Raw genomic sequence first — 23,697 nt, forward strand, 5'->3', positions numbered from 1 at the left:
TCTAGGAAAAAATCGAATTTTAAAAAGCGAAGGTGATATGTTAATTAGTGTTAATTACAGCTGAAATCCTGGCCCCACTGAAGTCAATGGCAGGACTCCGACGGACTGTAATACTGCCAAGAGTTTACCTCATCACCAAGCCTCATGTCCGGGATTTGATTTAGAACGTGCTAAGAAAGTTACACTCTCGAACCGGACTTGCTGCCGTCTGGCCCACGTGTTCTCCTCTCTGCAGTTCAGACGGTGCAGACAGCCGGGATGGGCCGTTTCACTTCGAGCCCATTTTCAAGGTGGGTTCTCCTGCGTGAACAGGAAGCAGCCAGGGGTCAATCGCAGCCTGCATGAAGAACCCCTAAGATCTATGTCTAGCTTGGTGGGGCCGCGTCCCTGGCAGCGACATCGGGGCCCATGAAAGGCGCCACGGGCAGCACTGAAGGTGAGGACCCGATTCTCCCCCACTAGAGCCACTGTTTGTGCCTGCGTGCAGTGACAGTCACACACCACCCACCGTGCGCTCCCTTTGCCCAGCAGTGGGCGTCTGATCCAACCTCAGGGAAGTCAATGGAGTGGCCATTGAACCAGGCTCCAAGGCAGTGGGAATCTCTCAGTTCGCCCCCGTGGGCCTGCCGGTTCCTCGCACGGCCCTGCCATAAGCCTTGCCCCTTGTTCTGGTGGGAAAGAGAAGTCGGGGTGCCGAAGCCTAGTCTCGGAACTGCTCTCTTTAAAGCACTGCCAAGCTCCTGCAGCCCCAACCACAGTCGCTGGGAGCAGGTGCGCTCAGCACCTCTGAAAGCAGCCACTCGTGGTCTAGATTGGGCAGCCGAAGTCTCAGACCATTGTTGGAAAGTTGGGCACCAGCTCTGCCCATTCAGAACCTGCACCTTCTGGGACTGATTTCAGCCAAGGGGCCACGGGTACGGAGGTTCTTGGCATGGCTGGGTGGAGCCACAGCGAAAGTCACTCACGTGACATGGAAAGTCCTGCTAGCCCACCAGATGGCAAGGACCTGCCTGAGTTCAGACTGAAATGAAGAATAAACAACAGGTAGGAATATTAATGGGCTGAATTCAACGCAGTTTCTTTTCTTCATATTAATACCCAGCTTCGGCACTTGATTCTGCTTTTGGTTCCTATCTACCCTTTCGCCCCAGAGGTATTTGATCATCATTGATTTTCATTTTAATACGCTGCAAACTAGGGCAAATGCTGCACAATGTGGAAAAATCCTTCAGCAGCAGCAGATAGTCCAAGTTCTACAACCACAACCATCAACTCCACGCTAGCTGTACCACAATGGTGCGGAGTTCAATCACTTTTACCCTACTGCTTTATGCATCGGAGAGTAACAGTGCCCCAGCGCAAGAACACGGAAGAGATAAGAGTGGGTCTCCCAGCCACACACACACGTACAGGGCACGGGTCTCCTTGCCCGTACACCACGGGATTGAAGTGGTGCCTTGTGGCATTGAAATGATGCCCTAGACTTGTGGTCCCCAAACTGTGGGGCACACCCTCCTGGGACGGCACAGAAGAATGTTGGTGGGGCAAGGAGGGAGCCCCCACCTGTCCTGCTTTGACCCCAGCTGCAGCTCCACTCTGCCCCCTGGCTCCACCCTCATTCCCTCTCCACCTCTAGCCCCAGCTCCTCCCTCCCCCCCCAGCTCTGCCATCAGCCCAAGCTCCTTTGCTGAGCCAACCGTGCAGTAATTGGGGGGGGGGGGGAGGGGGGTTGCGCACAGGCAGATTCCATTACTGGTAAGGGGGTGGGGGAGCACACCATGAAAAGTTTGGGCACCACTACCCTAGACCTTGTGCTGTACCCTCTGCAGAGGGGGGAATTTCTGAAGGTAACTGGCAAGGCAGAATATTGAATAGGGCTGAGATGCCTGGCAGAATGTGGAATAGAATATGGCATAATAATTATTTTCACTGCACGCTGCTGACACGCCAGCCTTACAAAACCTACGAAATCTGAATGCAGTTGCTTTCCAAGAGAATAATAGCGTCAATTGTTAGCTGTTCATGAAAAGCTCAATACATGCTGACAAAGAGGAAATCTCCACAATTAGAGGAAGAAAAGGGAGAGGTTTCTAATTTTTTAAAATAAACTTTTAATGGGCTTTACAGGCATGATTGCTACTTGTTCTCTCAGCCATAAGCAATATCACAAACTGCAACAGACCACATTTTCACTGTACGTTACAAAGGGTTGGTTTTTTTTTTTTTTTTTTTTAAACTGGAAAAATATCATACAATCACTTAAATAAACAAAGACAACATTACAGTGCAAACAAACTCCTGGTTTTATTTATGCTGCGTTACTGAGCAATTTATTTTTTCCCAAGTCTTTTTTTTTTTTTCCCCCCCGTTAGAAAACATTGGTTGGATGATTTCCTTTCCCAAACTCAGGGCTTGTCTACACCTAGATGCTCCAGGAGCATTTCAGTGCAGCAATACCTATGCCAACAGGAAGGGCTCTCCCAGCAGTGTAGGTGACCCACCTCTCAGAGCTGGCAGCTAGGTCAACCTAGCACTGCCCCCATGGGGACTTGGTCAGCCTAGCCATGCCGCTCTAGGGGGGTGGATTATTCACACCCCTGACTGACGTCGTTAAACTGACCTAATTTTCTAAGGTAGCCCAGGCCTCAGTTTGTTTCTCAGAGTTGTGCTACGTGCTATACACATGGCTGTAGGGGTTTGATCTGACTGCATTAATCGTGTCGGGCCTGATCCACAGTTCATGGAAATCACTCCCACCCACGTCAATGGCATTTGGATCTGGCCCTTGTACAAAACCCTACTTGACAATTCCTCCACCTCCCCAGCTCATAAAAGCCTGACTAGGCTCTCCCTTGACTGACTCCTGTTCTTTGCACTTCATCGTGGTGAAGACGTGGGGATCTAAAATGATTATTCCACTGCAAAACCACGGAGAGACAAGTTACAGAATAAAAACAAAACGCACTTGAACATGCGAAACAGGGAAAAGGGCAGCTTGGAAGTTTGGATCGCCAGGGAAGGCTAGGCTAGGCTAAGGTTATGCCTTGGGGCAGCCCCAAGCCAGGCGTGGTATGTAAGCAGCCCCACCCTGGTGGCAGGGGACTCGGACACACCCTCCCCAGGATTCCTCCTTGCTCTGGACAGGGAGGGGAGTTCGGAATTCGCTGGGACCCACGTAGCCCAAGTTACAATCTCTCTCCACTCCCACCTGCCCCAATGTTAAACCGAAAGTGGCTCCCACGTCCCCATATCTGAGAAGTAACATCTGGGAGATCATTGCCTGCCTGTGTCCTGGGGGAGTCACGGAGGAGCGGATAAACAAGGAACCTGTAGGGTAAGTTCAGCCATTTGTAAAGACCATCACACAATCCCCACTTCAAGGGTAAGGAAACCATGGCCACGCTCCTGCAATGCGGATTCAGCCAGAGCGTTCATGAGCTGACCACGGTATTACACAGAGCTCTCCTTGGTATTAACAACCAGCTCGCAAACTTGTTCTAACTAATGCTGGAATTCTCTATACCCAATTCACATCTGGAACCGATAGGGTTAAAAAACAAACAAACAAACAAACAACCCAGGCAGCAAAATGCTTACTATCAATCTGGAAACATCATTATGGAACATCCTGGAGGTTCTTTTCACATTATACAGTACAATGAAGCAGTATTTTACAGGCATTAGAGTAATGATTATTCCATTACACTTCTCAATCAGCACTTATTTCAAAGCATGTATGAGGGGGAGAGAGTTGGAGAGAAAGGTGAATTAAATAGACATTTTCACAGCCGTATTGCAGTCTGTAAAGTCTGTAAACTGCAAGTAACCAAATCTCTGCTCCAGTCCCTGACGTATAAATACACAGTGCTCTAGACTGCAAGGTGATGACAGACCGGGATCAGGACTACCTGGCTACTGGATGTCACCAGTTCTAGCATTCACGTGCAAACACAGTTTGTCCGTTATCCTATTCAGCAGGCATACGAAGAGCGTGCCAGCCGTCTCTTGAGTTGGGGAGGCCGCTGCATTTGTCCTGTGGAGGTAGTACAGCTTCGATACAGCCACACACAGATGGGGTATGACAGAGTTGCTTGTGATGGCAGAGGTCAGGGCCCCACAGCCCTTGGGCTCCCTTCTATCTTATGTCCCTAAAGCTCATGCTTCAGGGCTTCAGCTGGCCATCTGCAGCGGTCAGGAAGGGATCTCCTTCCTCTGAAGCATCAGGGATGGCCATGGCTGGAGATGGGACATTGGGTGGGGCGGACCAGGCTTGGAGGTGGCATCAAGCAGTCTCTCTCTCAGGAGCTCAGCTGGCTGGTTCTTGCCCACGTGCTCAGGGTCTAACTGATTGCCATGTGGGGGCTCGGGCAGGAATTTCCCCCAGGTCAGATTGTCCGTGAGCTTGGGGGGGGAGGGGAGTTCACCTTCCTCTGCAGCGTGTGGGTGGGGGGTCACTTGCCAGGCTTGTTTGGGTCTCTCTCACTTAATCATTTCCCTGCCATTATACGGGCCTCAGGAACTGGTGCCCCTTGGTGCCTCCTGCTCTGTGCCTGCAGCACGTGATAGTCTCGTTTCCGGGAGGCTGCAAGACCCTGGACTCATTTCCATCTCTGGGTTTAGTGTGTGGCTGGCCTGTGATGTGCAGGAACTCAGACAGGATGATCTGGTGGTCGCTTCTGGCCCTAAACTCCAGGACTCTGGATATTCTGTTGGGGGAGGAAATGCCAGTGACCGTAGTAGTTCCATATGCAGGGGCACCAGGCTCTTCGTATGCAAGTTTCAAGAATTCCCCATAACACGCAGTGCCACAGAGCCATGTTTTCCTACACACTGTACGTCTCTCTTGGAGAGCTGGAAAACCCATCCATCACATGCTCTTCCATGCCAGAGGTGGAAAGCATCTTGGATGCCGTCAGTCAGTTGCCCCAGTGGGACTATTATCTGCCCAGATAAAATGAGCACAAGAAGCGTGGCCTCTGCCTGCCTTTTGAGGTCTGAAACCCAGCCTGTCGTCACAGTCAGATGACGTACTGCCACTGCTGACACATCAGCACCCGCTGCACTGACACAGCAGACAATGAGAATCAACTGCCTGCCTTGATCTAGGAATGACACTTGCAAAATGAACGCAGTAACCCTCCGAGATTTATTAATGTACCAAAAAATGATAAAAATATATATATTAAACCACTATTTTAATTACAGACCCTATTCATAAATAATCAAACACATGTTGCTATTGTAAAATTACTCATTAAGATCTCCTAGTCACACTGTGCGAGACAAAAGACTCTTGTGTTTAGATCATCCTGACAAACTGTGCGTGAAGAGACACACTAACACGGGGTGAGTGGGCAGAGCTGCGAGGACTCGCACGTTAAGCCGGTCCTGTGCCGATTTCTCCTTGAGCCCTGAAAGAATCTGCATCCATTTCAGTGTCTGTTAAGGACAGCATGTCACCAGTGGAAGATTATTTGATCATACACAGGTATTAAGTCAGGAGAGTGAAAGAACAAATATCCTTAGTTTCCTGACTGAAGGAAGATGTTGGCTTTATTTACCCTTGACGGCAGTTCTTTGGATTGGAAACATTTTTTCATTCACAGAAACATCCCCCAGGAAGGTTCTCTGTTCTCATCACATGGAAACAGAAACACAGTAGTGCAAGAGTACCATACACACAGGACTGTCTAACAGTTTTCAGACAGCCAGCACACATCAGAAATGAAAGGCAGGACATCTCCATTTCAACCTCGAGTTTCTGAGTTCTGGTCATCGATGCAGCATGAATTCCTGCTTCCTTGCTTGCCCGTCCCCTCCCATCCACAGGAAGGAGTGAGATTGGAGTGTTATAGGGTCCGGACAGCTACAGGGTAAAGCAGGGACAAGTGTTCTGCGCCCTTGATGGGCAGTTTTTTGGTGGTATAGTAGTGGATGACTTCTGGAACGCTGTCAAAAGGGGGGCTGTTCTGACCCAGGATGTATTTCTCTTTGGTTTTTGTCAGTTTCATGTGCATAAAACCTTGACTGCTCCTGTGAAGGAAGCAAAGGAGAGAGTGTTAGTACCTGCACAACCCCCCCGGACACAGTTAAGCGTTCAGCATCAAAAGGCAGCTCCTCTTTGGGGGCAACATGCCACTGCTGCGTAAGAACCGCGAGACGGTCCACCAGCACAGAACGTTCAGACCAGTCTTTTGTCTTGTGCCAACAGCTCAGAGCAGCGTGCGAGGTCTTCCCTGCATCAGCACAGGCCGCCGGTCCATGCCAACCGGGAGCCCTGGCTCTGTGCTGACGCTAGCCCGCATGGAGCAGTGCCCGGCAGGCCCCAGAGATAACAGGCCCTTTCAATGGCTTTGAGCCTTCGTTCCCAGAAACTTCTGGGGTTTCCTTCCCCAGGGCGCTGGTCTGGTCCAAAGCTGCACTAGGGGCGGGGCAGCCTGAACAGCTGGTGGCCCCTTCCAGGACAGCTAAGCATCGCCAGCTCCCTGCTGCGGCTAGCTAGGGACTCAGGCTGGGAAAAGCCAAGGGCCCGGAGATGTGACACATTTCAGCCTTTTAAATGAACGCGAGGCCCTGCTCTGTCAACCCCTGCAAGAGGCTGAACTCTCCCCGGGGTGGCCTCAGGTGCTGCACAGGAGTCGGGCTGCAGCTTTCCGGCTCCTAACCCCAGGCAGCCCCCACCCCCACCAGGAGGTAACAGGCACCTGTGCAAAACCCCTTCCGAGCTGGGTCCAGCAATATCCTTCGAATCAGCAGGCGGCTGGATTCCTGCTGCCAAGGGCCCCAAGCCTCGCGGAGTCCAACCCTCAGAGCACCGGCACAGGGACTTCCGCAGACGGAGCAAGCCCCTCCTCTCCCGAGCCCGGCCGAACCCTCCCAGCACAGCAGGGCCCCGCCTTTCCCTGGGCCTTGACAAGGACAGAGGCAAGTTACGGGCTGGATCGGGGCTTTCTGGCTACAGCCCTGCGCAGTGGGGGGCGTGGGGCCGCCCTGCCCCACCAGGTGACTGTGTCTCTGGCAGTGAATGCGGCAATGGGGGTAGAACAAGGAGCCAGAATTCTGCCAGTGCAGCTCCTTGGGCATGGTCGGGGGATGGGAACAGCCCCCCCACTTATGTGCCAGCCAGGCTGGGGCGGTGCCAGCATGGCCCTGCCTCTTCCGGCCCGCTCTTCACTGCTGGCTCCTGGGAGGGGCCGGCGAGCAGGAGAGAGTTCCGGTGAGATGCCCACATGGCAGCAGTGCAAGGGAAGGCGGCTTCTCGCATGCCCCCGCGCTCCTGCCCAAAGCCAACTTGGCACCCGGCCCTGAGCGAGCCCAAGGACTACAGGGATTTGAAGGTGCCGTACAAAGCGTTTTCTGGCCCTGGCTCCCTGCTCGGGTGCCCAGCTGTATCGATTAGCCTTAATTCCCCCTTCCTGAGGGGATGGGCACAGTGGGGAGAGGAATCGAAATGCAATGCCCCCTCTGGCCAATAGCGAGGGGGGCACATCTCAGAGCTGCCCTGGCACTAGTCTGCCTGGCCCATTGTCCCAGACGGGCAGGAGTTGTCTAACTGCACCGGAGACAGTGGCGGTATGTAGCGAGCAGCGCCCCTCATTTCCACGGGCATCAAACGACTGGCAAATGCAATGACGCGTAGGCTGTCCATGCCAGCGGCAAGTCAGTTACACGGCAACTGTGCGAGCTACTAAGCATCAAGAGCAGCCTCCAATCCACCCGCCTGGCCATGGGTGTGGAGCAGAACTGCAGCGCTGGGGACAGAAAACCTGGAGAAGTCACCCCTGTTCTGCTTTGCTGCCCGGGCAGGGCAGAGACACAGGCCTCAGCACCCGGCACACAGGGCAGCAGCTGCCAACCCCACCCGTGGGCTCCAGTACCGGGAACACAGCACTGCACACGCCCACTCAGCGTAGCTTGGATCCCTGCGGGGACGACACAAAACCAACAGGCACTGGCTGCTGGACGTGGTGCAAAACGAAACAAGTTGTAGCATGGCTAGCACTGCTTCCTTCGGACCGTCTTTCCGCCGCCGTTTCCACTAGGATGCAGCATTACTTTATGAATGGGATCAACATTTCATTTTTAGCCCAAGTCACCCTTCTGTGAAAATGGTGTTTGGAAAAGCTCCCTCGTTCCATGCGCTAGAAACAACATCTCCTAGGGAAGAGCCAAACGCTCGGCTTTTCCAGATTTGCTGAGGCAATTCTCTGATGAAATGACCCTTCTCTGCTGAGCAGAAATCACCACAGGCCCTGTAATTACAGCTCTGCAAGCTTAAAATCTTGATTTTAAGTTTTTTACAGGAATGATTCTCTTTTGAAAGCTCTCTAAATGATTTCCTGCAAGCCAAGGGTGACATCTCTAAATACGTTCTTATGAGGAGATCGATTGTCCCCTTCCCTTCAGCTTATTGTCTATTTCCTTTGCTAGTAAACGGCTTACGAGTCTGCCATTAAATTAGCAGGATCAGAGAAATAGGTGCATATGAATTTAAAGAATCTGGCCCGAACTGGAGAGCAGGCTGTTAAATGTCTTCAGGTCTATTGCTCAGGCAATCGGAGTGGAGACGTGCTACTTTTAACAATAGTAAGGAAGAAAGAGGAGAAAACATTCTTCATGTTCCCAGCAGAATGCTAAATACTATGAAGTCACCCCAGAACAGTTAGTGTTCTCAAAGCAACCAGCCACCCCCATTCACAAGACAATTCGCTTCTGCACTAGGACAGCACATTACCGCATTTTCAAAACCCCAGGCTGGGACACTTCTGGGGGACGTGTTTGAGGTTAGCAGGGTACTCCTAAGATAGCCAATAGCTGTTCTCTTTCCCAGCGTGCTGGTGTCTGCAGCGGGCACCCGGCTCACAGCGACGTGGCCGGACTGCTCGGAGCAAAGGGTTTAGCCAGTCCCTTAGCGGCTGCATGAGTCGATGGGGACGCACTGAACGAGCGTCCTGAACATTCGCTCAGAGCAAAGGAACAGTCTGACAGCCACACTCCTTTCCCCTCCACGCCCTGCCCAGCGCACCCAGCGCTCACTCCATGGGCAAGTGCTATGCCACACAGCAATGCACAGGGGATAAGGCAGATAAAGAGGTGGAGATCTCGCCACACCCACCCCACGGGAGAGGGAGGAAGTGCTGTCCTCTCTTCCCATTTTCTTGGCATTTCCTCTCGAATGACCACTGTCATTCTAACCGACCCAACGCTGCGACTGGTGAAACAAAACCAGGTCCTTTCAGAGAGCCCCAGAGATGTGAGACGCGGAGACTGCACTGGACAAGCCAGCTAGCTCAGATCTCACTGCTCGGCTCCAAGCACCCAGCCACGCATTCAGTGTGACGGAGTCTGCTCCGCCCACCACAGCCTGTTCTCCAGCGCGTGTCCTGCTCCAGCAGCACGAGCCTGTCCGAGCCAGAAAGTCCCAAGGGGAGCGTAATGAACCAAGGAGCTCAATGGAGCTGGCTGCCAGATTGCTAATTAGCAGCACTGGCCTCCATTAAAATGGAACCTGCACACTCCCCTCAGCGGCGCCGCACCCAGCGACAGGAAGGCAATGGCCCTGCAGATCCATTCAGGGTGGGCGACGCTGCGCTGGGACCTCTGCAGGTCGAGCGGCTGGGGCTGGTGTCCCCAGCGGACTGGAGATGGGGGTTATGCCATTGGATACTGTGGCAGGAGCAGAGCTGGGAAAGCCTTAAAAGCCAGAACAAAGACTGGGTGAGGTAGTGAGCTAATGGAGGGCTTTGAAGAGGAGCTGATGTGGTCAGAGCACCCCTAAGAGTGGCACTTAAAGTGGAGCAGAGAGGGGGCCTGCCATGGCAGAGGGGGCATGAACCGGCCAGCAGTAAATCCAAGCTGGAAATGAGAAGGTGTCTAACCACCAGAGCGGCAAGGCTCCGGAAGTGTGAGGGGCAGACAACCTGCCTAGCTTTGAGGTAGAGCTGGATACGTTTGTTGTGGGGATTATAGGAGGGGCAGGGATTGGACCCGATGACCCAGGAGATCTTGTCCTATGTCCCCACGGAGTTGATGGGAGATGGGGAGACCCCGGATGCGTGTGAACTCTGGGCATCAGGGAGAGGCAGCAGCTGTGGGTTTGAGTTGTGTGGGGCGAGGGAGGAGGAGACAGGCCCCAGCCTGTGCGTGTACGTGGCAGGGTGGCTCTGGAGGAGGGCAGAGAACAGGAAGGGCTGGGCCTAGCACACAGGACAGGGTGTTGGCCAAGTGGCCATGCAATAGCCACAAGGGTCAGGGAATGCAGGACTCAGATTGACAACATCCCTTGCTGCTTCCCCTTCCCCTCCTGAGCAGGGTCTCAGCGCAGCACAGTGGGGTCCAGGGCACAGGCTGCCCCCCGGCTGACAGCCTGGCAGGTGGAGAGTCCGGCAATGAACCGCTTTTCCTCCTGCTCCGGTGTCACTGTGCGAAAGGAGGCAGGAGTGCACATAAACTGCTGAGTGTGCAGCCACTCCAAAGAAGCAGGCCCCCGTGCAGCCCCTCGCTGCACCTGTGCTTAAGGCCCAGCCTGACCCCAAAGACAACGGTCAATGAAGGACCGCATCTGCTTTGGGCTTATTGCTTCTGGCCGTGGTGCATACAGGAATGTAACCCTCACCCCGATCTGCTCCTGCCAACATCCCCCAGCCCAGCTGGAGGGGCGAGGGCCACTCACGCCAGGAACCAGAGAACATGACCCTACGGCTTGGAGAATCCTGCTACAGCTGGACGTCACGACCCCTCTGCTGATTTTTCATGATTGTTACATTTCCTGCCAACTACAGCCCAGCCGGTCAGACCAGGCCTGGACCAGCTGGGTCTGGCTGGTTGGGGAACGGGACAGAAGGCTGGGAGAGGGCTACCAGGCAGACGGCAGTAGAGGTGAGCTGTGCCCACTGGCCATGGCGTCAGAAGGCTGGTCAGAAAGCAGCGGACGCTTTGGAGAGATTTACTTCTGGCTGGCACCTGCTGCCAATCTTTTGTTCGGAAGGAGACCAATTGCGGTATAATTGTGGCATTCTCCAGTACCACCCTACATACCAGAGACCCTCAGTTGAGGGCAAGGTCAGATTTCTGCAGCTGTTTTTTCCCCTTGATTACAAACCCACGGAAATAAAGCTTCTGTTAAGAGCACTGTAATGCCACCATCGGTTTACAGCAACGCTAAAGAAGCCAGGACCAGCAGCCCTGTTTCTCCAAAAGAGCAGAGCGCTTAGGTCATTTTCTGCTTCTTTGATCCAACAAGCTGAAGGAGCAAGCCATAAATACACAGCCCTCCCAGCGGGTGACTTGCCTAATTAATGCACCAAAGCTTTCAAATAATACAGAACACTATTCATACCTAGGCTAACCCTGTTCATTAGCATAACAAAAAGCAATTTCTGATCTAGAGGATTATTAAATACTATTGCCTAGACAGACCCTAATAATAGGAACGGTCCCCTCCTAATAATCAAGGTATTTAATAATACATTACACATCTTTGCAGCTGCCGGTGCACATTGCCTGCAGAAAGTATGCCTGCCCTATACCTCTTCCTTTCAGTTGTAATTGCTTAATGCATATTTCATGAAGAATGCAGAGTAACTGTTATGTTAAATCATTTCTCTTCAGGATAAAATGACTTAAAAACACTTGCATATAGTATGTGTGTGATTGCAGGCGGGGCGGCTGTCCGCGGTATCCAGGCACTGTTAGCCTCTGCGCCTCTGAGTGGGAGACCAGGGAGAATCAGCACCATCATTTTCCAAGCCAAGTGGAATAAAACAGATTTCTGCATCAAATCATGGTTCCCAGGCCTCTGCTGAACACACGCCTTTCCTCAGTTTGCACCGTAATTCTGAGGAACCTGAGCCTGCAATTAGTGACGGCAGGACTGGGCCCAGAAGGCTCAATCATTGCCCTCATCACACCATCACTGGATGGCCCCTCCTCCTTGCAACAGGTAGCGCACACGAATCCGTTCTAGAGTGGGAGGGAAACGCAGCCCACGCTTACCACTGGCTCAACCGAACTGCCCACAGACGGCTGCCTGAGACTAACGCACATTTTGTGAATGCTTGACTCCACCAAGCCTAGCTAATTACCACCGGTCCTGAAATCACTAACAGCATTGTCCACAGAGCACCCCACGTTACTAGGCAGAGAGACAGGACCAAAAGACTTCCATTACTAACAGGCTACCAGGTGAGGAATTGCCTCCGGGTTACCTTCGCTCTCAATGGTATCACTGTGATTGTTCCAACACCCCCCATCACCAGAATATCTGGCTACCTTCACAATAGACAATAGACTTCAAAACAATAGATTTTCAAAACTATAGACTTCAATCTTGGGAAAAGTGATGGAAATCAGCAACTCTCCTAACCCATTTCCCACCTGTCTTCACTTTGAAGCAAGTCTGACACTTCCATCTGCTGAATCCATTTATTACCCTGAATTTACATTTCTTCTGCTTCTCTTCAGCAACGCTGTGCTTAGCGTAAGGACGCAGCGAAGTGCCTGAAAAGAACGGCCTTCAATTAGCTGAACAGAGGCTGTCCTGACTTTAAATGTGCTAGCGTTTGTTTTACCGCTAGTTTACGAAGAGTATCAGAGCAGAGTGGCGGGGGATACACTTCATCACACAGCTACGGCAGTGAACCTCAACCCTGGTGTGCAACCCCCCTGCCATGTCTCTCCATAGTCTCCTGTGAAGATCCTGCCCCGTGCACAAAGCTGTGCGGTGGTATGCAATATGGAGACAGATTCACTAGGAACTCAGACACTCATTCCACCTGAGAACCCAAGCTGTAACTTAAATCCAGGTCTCTGTAGCTGGAAGGCGACTACATTAACTCATTGTGCCATGGAGCAACCGCTGGGAAATATTTAAAATTAAGAGTGTGCAGCACTTTCTTAGTTCCATTTCACTGACTATTTGTAGCCAACATAGTGACCGCGTCGTTACGGCTGGGTTCAACATTCCGTTCCGGCCCACTTTTGTCAGTCGTTCATAATTCTCTCCGATTTTTTGGGTCTGGACGTTGTCCCAGGCTCAAATGCAGCCGCAAGGCAAAAGGTTTTGGAAAGCTGGAGATAGGTTGGTTTAAGCATCTTTTCCCTTTAACGTCAGCATGACAGCCTGACTCCTCCCTCAGCCCCTTCCCCCTTTGCCTGTGCTCCAGTCACAGGAACTGTGCTCATGCTGGCGGCAACTAGAAATATTGGAAGACGTTTTTCACCATCCTGCACGAGGGTGAGAAAACAATCAGTGGAGCACTTTGAAAGCTATGGCCGTTTAAATGCAGCACCCTCAAGCACGCACGATGGGAGTTGGTTCCCCCTCCCTGCCCCACGATGTTCAGGGCCTCTTGACACATTTGTTACCGAGGCCTCTGCTAAGTAGCTACAAATCCAGAGTCTGCTCCTGAACGTCCCCCGCCCCCCGCCCACCAGGCCATGTGTTTTTACAGACACTTTTCAAGTTTCTCTTCCCCATGTTGCTGTGCCCAAAAATCAAAGAGAGGCAAGTAACTAAGACCCAGATCCTCATAGGTTTTTAGGCACCTAACTCCCAGCGAAGTCAGTGGCAATTAGGCAGATAAATGCCTTAGAGATCTGGGTCGAGCTGACAAGTCTTGGTGGGCAGAATGCATGTAGTCAATTGCACACAGTGCTGTCATCCATTGACCAGTGACTAAATGGGAACGTTTTCATGCCCATTCCCCCCATCTGCCCCCCCTCGGTATGCAATTAGGAGTGTTCCATTCTGGGGCACTCGGGGAGGCGGAGTCTGGGAACGGGGCATGCTGACAAGTTAGGGGGGTCTAGCATGCCCAGAGCAGAGCGTGGGGTGCAGCCCACGCAACCCCACGCTGCAGCTACAGCTCACTACAGCACAGCTTTCAACCAGTGGATCCACGCAGCAGCAGGTTCTGTGGAGCTGTATGCTACGGTTCACAGTGTGCACGCGCATGGCCTCTCTGCCCTATGCCCACCGCAATGGTACCATTACATATGGCTCCTCGTGCTGGTCTTGTGCTCATGGAACACTTGTAGAATACATATAGGCTCTGTAATGTGGCTGCAATGACCTGGGCCCCACGTCCTGCTTTCGGTTACTCGGGTGCCATTGGACCAAACAGGAATGGACCATTGTGACCATCTAGTCTGACCTCCTGCATAGCACAGGCCAGAGACCTGCCCCGCAATAATTCCTGGAGCAGAGCTTGTAGAAAAATATCCCACCTTGATTTAAAAACTGTCGGGGATGGAGAATCTGCCACAACCCTTGGTAAATTGTTCCAATGGTTAATTACCCTCATTCCTAAAAAATTATGCCGTCTTTCCATTCTGAATTTGTCAAGCTTCAACTTCCAGCCATTGGATCGTGGTAGACCTTTCTCTGCCAGATTGAAGAGCCCATTATTAAATATTTTCCCCCACGCAGACACTTATAGACTGAGATCAAGTCCCCCTTCACCCTTCTCTTCGTCAAGCTAAATAGGTTGAGCATCTTGGGTGTATCACTAGAAGGCAGGTTTTCTAACCCTTCAGTCATTCTCATGGCTCTTCTCTGAACCCTCTCCAATTTATCAACATCCCTCTTGAATTGTGGGCACCAGACCTGGACACAATATTGCAGTTCCAGTCATACCAATGCCCAACACAGAGGTCAAAACCTCTCTGCGCCTACCCAAGATTCCATCCCAGGATCACATGACCTCTTTTGGCCACAGCAACACACTAGGAACTCACGTTACAGTTTGAAGATGTCATTGTCACCCACAAAATTAACATAGGGTTAACACTTGCGTCTAAAACTATTCAAAATGTGACTTATGAACAGGAAACACAGCCGGTAGTGTGCAGCATGCAAGGAGATCGCAGCACGACAGTGACGCAACTTCCTATTATAATCAGCATGTGCTGCTGAAGCCATGTGGGGGTGAAGCTGTGAGCCACGAGTGCCAATTCACCTCTTCTCTCCCTCCCCCAAGCCCGTGGGGTGAAGTTCCGAGCTCTGTGAGCTGCAGCTGACCCCTCACAAGCTGCGGCTCGGCCCTGCCTGGTATATTACATCAATACTATTACCTTTATCAACCAAACTTGCAATCTCACCCAAAAAATATATCAAGGTTAGTTTGACTTGCAAAATCAAGAGTAGACTTTATCCCTAAGTTTTAGTATGTCTTTAGCATTTTTAATATTTCTGGATTTTTCATTCCCAATGTTGCTAGTTGCCAAGTTGACGTCCGCTAAACCTAAGAAATTCAAAAACAGGGCCAGGGTCTCTTAAAACCACACTTTTGAAAAATCAGACCATCTGCCTAAGTGTTGAACACCCAGCAATGCCGACTGATGACCACAGAAGTTGCTGGGTGCTGGGCCTTTGTGAAAATCTTGGCCTACATACAATAAGCAACTTCTAAAAATATTATCACATTTTGCTGACTTCCTGTCTATCAGCACAATTATTCTTTGCCAAAGTCCTGTTTTACTGAAGCAAACCAAAAGCTTCGCTGCAAACAGCATTTACCTCTTTTGCCTTTTCTTACTTCATTCATCTCCCTGGGCTTCGAATGCAGAGCGTGAGTATTTTTAGACACTAATCATTGCAATAAATGCCTTTTAAACACTTTTAGACCCAAACTGTTTACATTGATGTAATAGCTTGTGTGACACAGTTACGCTGCACTGAGGGAAATATGTTGCAGCAAAACTACTGTCATGAAACTGAACCTTTGAATTAAAAGTTTCCTAGGCATTTTTCTTAGACTGAGTAACTAATTGCGGGGAGAGGGTGCCTGTGTGTGTGGTTCTGGTTGGGGGGGGGGGGGGGAGAGAGGATTCTTTATAGGCAGCCCCTCAAACTACACTTCATCTTACCTTGCTTTGGCATTGCTCGAAGTGGCAGCACGTCTGACATGTGTGTTCTCTCTTTCTCTCTTTTTTTTTTTTTTTTTTTTTAAAAGGAAAAAATAATTTAAAAAATTCTTATTCAAATTATGGTGACTGGTCAAAAGAGCGGGTCAAAAATTCTGTCCATTTATTTTTAAATCAGAAGATCCCATTTAATCAAAATGGGAACTTTCCATGGGATGTGCTGATTTTGATGACGTCTCATTTAAAAAATGAAAATGAAGTGTTTCAATAATGTCAAAACATTCCACTTCAGCATTTCAGGACTATTTCCATTTTGAAACAACTGTCCGCATATTATATAGATGACTGAAACAAAACCTATTTAAAAAAAACCTTTGTTTCATGGGGAAATTTCAAAATACAACATTTTGTTCCAATTTCAAAATTGCAAAATTTCCTGTGAAACAGAAATTTCAGTTCCCGGATGGTTCTAGCGACTGGTGTGCCGAATCCTCAACTTAGAAACGTGTAGAAAATCGACCTTCTGGTGCGTGGGGTGGGGTTTTTTTGGTTTTGGCTCAGCTGTGTTCTTCTCCAAGAAGAGACGACACAGCAATAGATCATTCTGTACCTGACAGCGGCTATCTCCACAGAGCAATTAACACCGTCTCTCTTCTAGCACTGGCTGATAACATGTCCCTCAGCAACATTATCAAACAGGTGGGAAAGCTACAGCAGTGTCAGCCTCAGTTCTCTATGAAGGATTTCCGTCAGCTGCTTTGAAAGAGGGGCGAGATTGTTAGCCTGTTGGATAACTTCAAATGACAGGGTACTTCTGAGGAAAGCCAATCTGCAAACAGCAGGGGCCCTGTCACTTCTGTTTAGATTATAAGAGGAGTAGAAATACATTAAAAAACCACTTTGGATAAAATGTTTATTTGAAGAACCCTGAAAAATGTCCTAGCTCTTCCCAAATTGTACAGGGAAAGGGAACTAAGATTTTCTTTTGCTATCCGAGTTACATTGCAAGGGCTTAGGAAATGTTTTAATTAGATTATTTAAGATTTCAAAAACACAGCACTGGTTCGCTGTTTTCACAGATATGTATAAGATTTCTGGATTTCCAAAATCTGGGCTCTTCTATTCTACAGCCCAGTTCTGAAAACACTTAAGCATGTGTGTAACTCAACTCACATTGACAGTCTCAGGGCTGGTCCACACTAACCCCTCAGTTCGAACTAAGATACGCAACTTCAGCTACGTGAATAACGTAGATGAAGTCGAAGTATCTTAGTTCGAACTACAAGGTACTTAACGCGGGTCCACACGCGGCAGGCAGGCTCCCCCATTGACTTCACGTACTCCTCTCGCGGAGCAGGAGTACCGGTGTCAACGGCGAGCACTTCCGGGATCGATTGCTTACCGCCGAACCCGGAGGTAAGTATAGACGTACCCTCAGCTACTCACGCCTAGGGAGTTACATTCGTGCTTCTGAGTGTGCAAAATCAGGCCCTCGGTAAATATTTTTCTACACGCTGGTAGAAGATGCCAGAAGTATCTTCTGTCCTCACCCAGGCTTACGCTGATGTGACTAATGACATCAAGTGGAATTACTCCCCGTGTACACCAGTTGGAGCAGCGTGGCCCTGTTTTGACACATTTTTGCAACGTTTAGATGACTTGTAAAGTAATCTCCAGCTAAAATAACCGCATTGCCATGAGCTTGACATTGAAACACAAGCCAGAAAGCTTGGGGCAAAGGCTGACTTCTCCATGCTTGACCGAGGTGAGGGGCGGGGGAGGCCCCAACTGCAACTGCTTGAAAGGCATATCAGCCTAAACCCTGAACAGCCTGGCTTCTGACAGGTTATCAAAGCTTATACCGACTCCAGGGTGAATATGGATTTAGGGGTGGGGGTTACCAAGGGAATCCCACTCCCAAGACCATCAGAAACAGACCACCGAGCAAGCAAGGAATACAGATACAAAAGTTATGGATCTGAATATGGACTTTTAGATTAAGCTGAAGATTGGAGAAGCAAGCGTGCGGATGAGGTTAAGGCATGGTCGGGCTGCCACTCTTCCGGGCGTCAGGCTGGAAAGCTGTAGAACACTAGGTGAACATGTGTTTTGGCACGGTACTAATTCTGAAAATACCTCCCATTCACCCCAGGGACGTGGCGCCATCTATCAAGCAAGCATATACTTAGGCACTTGCACGAGAGATTTTCTTTTTTATAGACTTACTGAGCATCTTGACATGTAAGTCTGAGTTCATGAATTAGCACCCTACTAGATGGTAATTTCTCCCCGTCATGTAAACCTGACTGCTGCTCAGACACACACTAAGTTCCACAGGCTGGACGACTTTGCATTAGAGTCTGTACATATGGACAGATAACCGTGGCTCTAACCAAAATAGAACTTGTAGGTTGGTTGTTAAGAGATCTCCTACACCCTCCGAATAGTCACTTCTCATCTGTCTCGTGGACTAAACCGCCTGAACGATTACTTTGAAGTTCATACCCATGGCGGGCCGGGTCCTCTCTTGGAAATCATAAGTAGATGTTACCACCATGTTACCAAAACTTAACGGCATTCAACGGAGTTTTAAAGGGTTATTCTCGAATTAGACGTGCGGTATTGCTCTCCTACTTCGGGCCTGACATTACAACTTGGCTCAAATGTAAATATAGACCATTCATCGAGATGCTGTTCTGGTACTGGATTCAGGAGACAGAGCCCAGATGAGCCAGATGCATCAAGGAGTCAAACCTAAGCAACTTCACCCCCTATTATCTGGGTATATTTCATGAACCTGTGTTAATAAATGAAAGGCCACCAGGAGCCTGCTGCTGAGTGCCCAGCGCTTGAGGTGTTACCAGTCTGGGAGTGGCGCTCCCTTTCACTGCTGGCTCCAGCGGCATCCGTGGGGCCAGAGCTGGACGAGTGTGCCCTGGGGCTGCTTGAGAAGCACTGATGGCTCTGGCAGATCACCTGAGATGTCTGTCCTGGGGGGTGGATCCTGTTCCTTTGAATTCTTCCCCTGCCCCAAAACACTCTGGTGAGAGCTGCAAAGGGATTCCTTGTCTTTGCCACTCCCCCCGCACCTGTGTGCCAGCAGGACAGGCACATCTAGCCTTGTGCATTTGTAACTGACCAGACCAGTTCTTGATTCAAATGGGACATGCAATAAATAGCAAAGTGCTTGCGTGAGAGCGGAGACCTTTGCTCTAGCGTCAGCCTACAGTGAACTGAAAGTGCAAATAATGCTGGAGATCAAAGGTGCTGACCTGATTACGTGTAACTGCCTTGACACCTGGAGAAGATGTTTTACGGCACTGCCCTGTGATTCCTGGCAAGGGCCCTAGTCCTATCTGTGTTTGAGTGAGTGTTCTTGGCTGCCCCGTCGAGCTTCCCTTCCTGCTGTAGATATGGAGAGAAGGAAGCCATGACAGAAGTCACCAGGACAGAGACAGGATTCTGCTTTATTTCCCTCTGCTGCGGAAAACCCAGAAGGGCGGGTTCTCTGCTGGATCCCCGGGGACAAGGACAGATGTTGGGGAGCTGGTGTCTAGGGAGGTCTAATGCACACCCGCTGCCTATGCTCTCAAAGCGCCAAGCGCCACTCAGGGACCTGCAGGTCATTCCAGTCCCAGCCACCCGCGCTGGGAGCTGCTGGCAGCATAGTAAAGGAGCTGGCTCGAAGCTGGCTACGGACTGCTCCCCCAAGGGGGAGGACAATAAAAAGTCCAAAATTCCCCCTAACACAGGCTAAATATCCTCCCCCACTCCACACTGATTGGACATGGACGGCTTTCCTGTGGCACAGGAGACATACTCTCCGGGAGGAGGGGGGGGGGGGGAGTGCAGTTTATGGTGTCATTACTCAATCAATGACATTTGAGTGAAGTTAGGATGACAAGAGTGGTTGTCATCGTATTTAATGTTAACTTGGCAACTACAGGGGGAGTAGTTTGCAGATTCTTCTTGCCAAATATGGTAACATTATTGCAACTTGTAGGCGTAGAGCCAGTCTCCTGGTACAGTGCACCTAATGCAATTTTAAAATTCAATAAATAAAAACGAGATGTTGTGAAATAAACAAAATCACCAAGAGATGCCACACACAACTAGCCACACACAACTAGCTTCAGAACCCCGTGTCAATGTTTAATTAAAAAAAACCCAACCCGACATTAGCCCTTTAAAAAAAGCAGCCATGTGACATTAAAGAATAGACTTTTCAATCCTTGACACCTAATCTTGATATACAATCTGGGTGTCATTCTTCCTTTTTCCTGGAATCGGAACTCAGTGCACCAAACAGAGAAAATAAATGCAAACACACTAGGGGAAGGTCTCAGAATGGCACAAACGCACAATATAAAACCCCTCCAAGCCTCACAGACAGTGGTGCACGTTTCATTGCATAGGAAATGCTCAGGAATCTACGCAACATTCAGATGAAAAGGAACGCTGTTTTTAAACGCATATGGTTGCGCAATTACTGTTACTTCACCTTCAGAATTCCCCTTGCCCCTTTGAGAGTTCCAATCGCAGGATGACCTACAGAAGGGAGAAGTGATCATCTTTAACTATATAGGAGACATTTGTGCCAAAGCAATATAAATACTAGTCACAAACAGAGTGATGTAACAACTGGGGACAAAAGCAACTCATTACACTTCAATCCCAATTTAAACAGACAGAAGAACCTCCATTTTAATGAACAAAAATGGAAAAGGTAGCACTCCTAAATGTATTAATATGCAAAGCACCTTCAGCTTCAGCAACACTTACGAAGACTTGGAAACGCAATTTAGAAAGGTCAGTTTCATCTCTTTGTAATTTGGACTTTGGATAGCAAATCCACTCCTGGCTGGTACTCTATCAATTTCTTGGCAGCCTATTTCCACAGGGTGAAAAATTTTCTCTAAATTAAATCTCCATCTCTGTGCCCTCTAATGCAATTGATTTATGCACTGATACACAACAAAGATTCGGTTTTATTCTCTGGCCCAGAATGTGCCTACATTAATTACAGGGTTTTGCAGCATGACTGCTAGTAATACAGTTCCAAAAATTTACTTAATCTCAGAGCTGATTGCCTCTTTTTGTTTTTTTAATTCAACACCCACATACATCAACACAAATCAACATTTATAGATAGAGTTCGTTCACTAGAGTGCATTTGTGAGGAGCTGAATTTTTTAAACTGTGCAATACCTATGAAACTGGTGGGGGAGGGTTCGGATGGGGGAAAATCCATTTTTAGAGAGATTATCTGCCTTTGGATGCCACGGCTCTCCCCATATCTCCTCTATAGGTTTTGTCCCACAATGCAGTCACATCGATAACTACAACGATGTACTGCTGGGACCCTTCAAATCAGCCATTAGCTGACAACTGCCCCTGAAAAGCTGAAGGGAACATCTAGCGAGCTGCTCCTGGGAGTTCTGGGCAGGAGGCCTGCCAAGTCTGCAGGCAACAATCTCCTGCTCTTCAAACACTCACTCGGTCCGTCCCCACGCCGCACTCAGGTCCTGCAAACATTTGGGGCCATTTGTATGGGTCTCAGGTGTTCCTCACTGCCCCTAAACCCCCCTCCCACAGGCTTTGACAGACTTCTCAGCCCCTGATCAGCCAGAACAGGCAACTAGAGGCCAACAAGCCTTCTGCGGTTGCAGGGGGTCGTGGGTGGCCCTTAATGAGCCTTTCTGGCTCAGGGGCGGTCACTCTGTAGTGGCCAGAGTGTAGCCTCGTGGCCAGGACACGAGGCTGCGAGTCAGAACTCCTTCGGTTCTATTCCTGACCCACTGTGCGACCTCCAGCAGGACACATGCGTAGAACGCCATCTCCTTTGTCCAGGGCTCTGGGAGGGCTGCAGAAAAGCACTGAGTATTACGATCGCTACCACGTCAGATGACAGAGCAAGAAAAGCCATGGGCAGAGGTGTGAAACCCACTACTGAGCTTGGAAAATTGACACTTCTAAAAAAAAAAAAAAAAAAAAAAAAAAATTCCTCCTTCCATTACTAAATAAAAGACGCACCCTCCTCGTGAGAAGTGTGTCCATTAACGGCCTGAAAAGTGTAAATATTAATTACAGAACAAACTGGCTATAATTACACAAGTTATTAAATATGTATATTATGGCAATGCCCAGAGGTTTCAAGCAGGTTTTCTGACGCACCGGGTTGAGTGTAAGATAACCCGCATCAGGCGTCTGACAGATTCCGCTATGTTCAGAGGGATCACGGTAGGAGGAAAATGCTGCCGATAAACAGCTTAGTGCTGTACAGAGCATATTAATTAACAAATGAAAAGGAATTGCAGTAATTTAAAAGCCGTTTCATTAAAGGTGTCTCCATACAGCTGCGGTTATTATTGATATTTCTATCTGGTGAAGTAATCGCTTCTCAAATCTGTTACACTTAGAAGAAATAACAGCGAAGTGTGACATGCAATTAGATAACCAAGAAGAAATTCAATAACTGCCCCCTTGAGAGCTTATTCTAACACACTGCCAGAGAGAGCCTGTCTGGGCTGCAACTGCCGCCCGGCCTAAGGGGCTTCAGCCCTGGGTTACTTTCAGAATCACAAGGATGCTCTGAAGTTGCATCCAAGGCTTGCAGTCGCTGCTCTTAGGGCATACAAACCTGGAAAGAGATGGCAGAACGCTGCTAATAACTCAGCCTTAGCATCGAGAGAATAATTCACCATCAGAATAACCACAAATGTCGGCTCTGGAAGAGACGTTGTAGTTAGCTTGGAGCCAAACCACGGCTGGGCCTTGGGGAGAGCGCGGGGGGATGCTAGGCGCCTTTCAGAGCCCGCCATGCGTGGGGTTGTAAATAATCTCTTTGGGGAGCTGGCTTACTGCTTCGTGCCTTCCCAAGCACGCACGGCACCATTTAAAGAGGGGGCAGAACTAACAGCTCGGTGTGCCTGGAAATTCTGCTGCGGCTCCCAGAACCAGGGCTGGGCTCTCAGGGCGACAATCCAGCCTGTTGTTCGCTTTAATTTCAGACTGACCTATCAGGCTGTGTATGACCACACACTATCCCTTCTTATGGACAGATTCAATCACCTGTGCATGGACTATTAGCAGAAATCATCACTTCGTGAGGCTGCACCTTGCTGTTTATGCACGTCAGTGGCCCTTGGTGCTTCCCATCTTTATAGTTTCAGTACTATTAGTTACAGACTGTCTAAAAATAGCGGAGGAACAAGAAAGGATAAGCTATATACAGCAGCTGAAGCTGCTCCCTTAGAACAAAGGTCTCTGAAGATGAGATGTAAGGCCAGAAATATTTGTGGGATGTTATGTTACAAAGACTGAGCGGATCTTTCCATCTCAGCTCTCACCTTGGAAAATATTCACTTGTGCATTCTCTTATTCCATTGCAGGAACACGGCGAGGAAACATACGCCTACTCATCGAGGGTGATTTACGAGTCAGGGAGGTTTCCTTGCCTCGAGAGCCTGGACAGCCATTCGCCACTCAAGGCTACGGTGGAATAGCAGCAGCACTAAATCACAGCCGTCTCCTCCTGCTTTAAATGGAAGTTGGCAAAAGACTCCGGATCTGCAGGGTTTTTGATTTTACTTTTATCTATTACAATCTCTAGCCATGGCTGAACATGCATGGTTCAGTATCCATTACCACCTTAGTTCCCTTCACCAGGGGGCTCTGATAAATGGCCCACCAGACTGATGGGCTGGACTGGTGTCTCTGCCAGTGCTTTTGGGGAAGTGTGGTTTTGTAACTCTGTATAGCAATCCTGGGGAGGAATAAATATCCCTCTGCTTCTCCCGGCCTGCTGGGTTCTAGAGCAGTGTGCGTAGGTCT

At 49.6% G+C, this 23,697-nt stretch overlaps 1 protein-coding gene across 1 annotated transcript in view; it reads right to left on the bottom strand.

Annotated features, from left to right (window-relative positions):
• Positions 1-2,095: 2,095 nt before the first annotated feature.
• Positions 2,096-23,697, bottom strand: part of SHB (SH2 domain containing adaptor protein B) — a 140,941-nt gene continuing 119,339 nt past the window's right edge. Inside the window, exon 6 of the mRNA XM_034774138.1 lies at positions 2,096-6,033. Coding sequence (XP_034630029.1) covers positions 5,850-6,033 — 184 coding nt within the window. The 3' untranslated portion in view covers positions 2,096-5,849. The remainder of the gene's footprint in view (positions 6,034-23,697) is intronic.

Source organism: Trachemys scripta, chromosome 6 (assembly GCF_013100865.1).
Source record: "Trachemys scripta elegans isolate TJP31775 chromosome 6, CAS_Tse_1.0, whole genome shotgun sequence".
In the NCBI taxonomy this organism is placed as follows: domain Eukaryota; kingdom Metazoa; phylum Chordata; order Testudines; family Emydidae; genus Trachemys; species Trachemys scripta.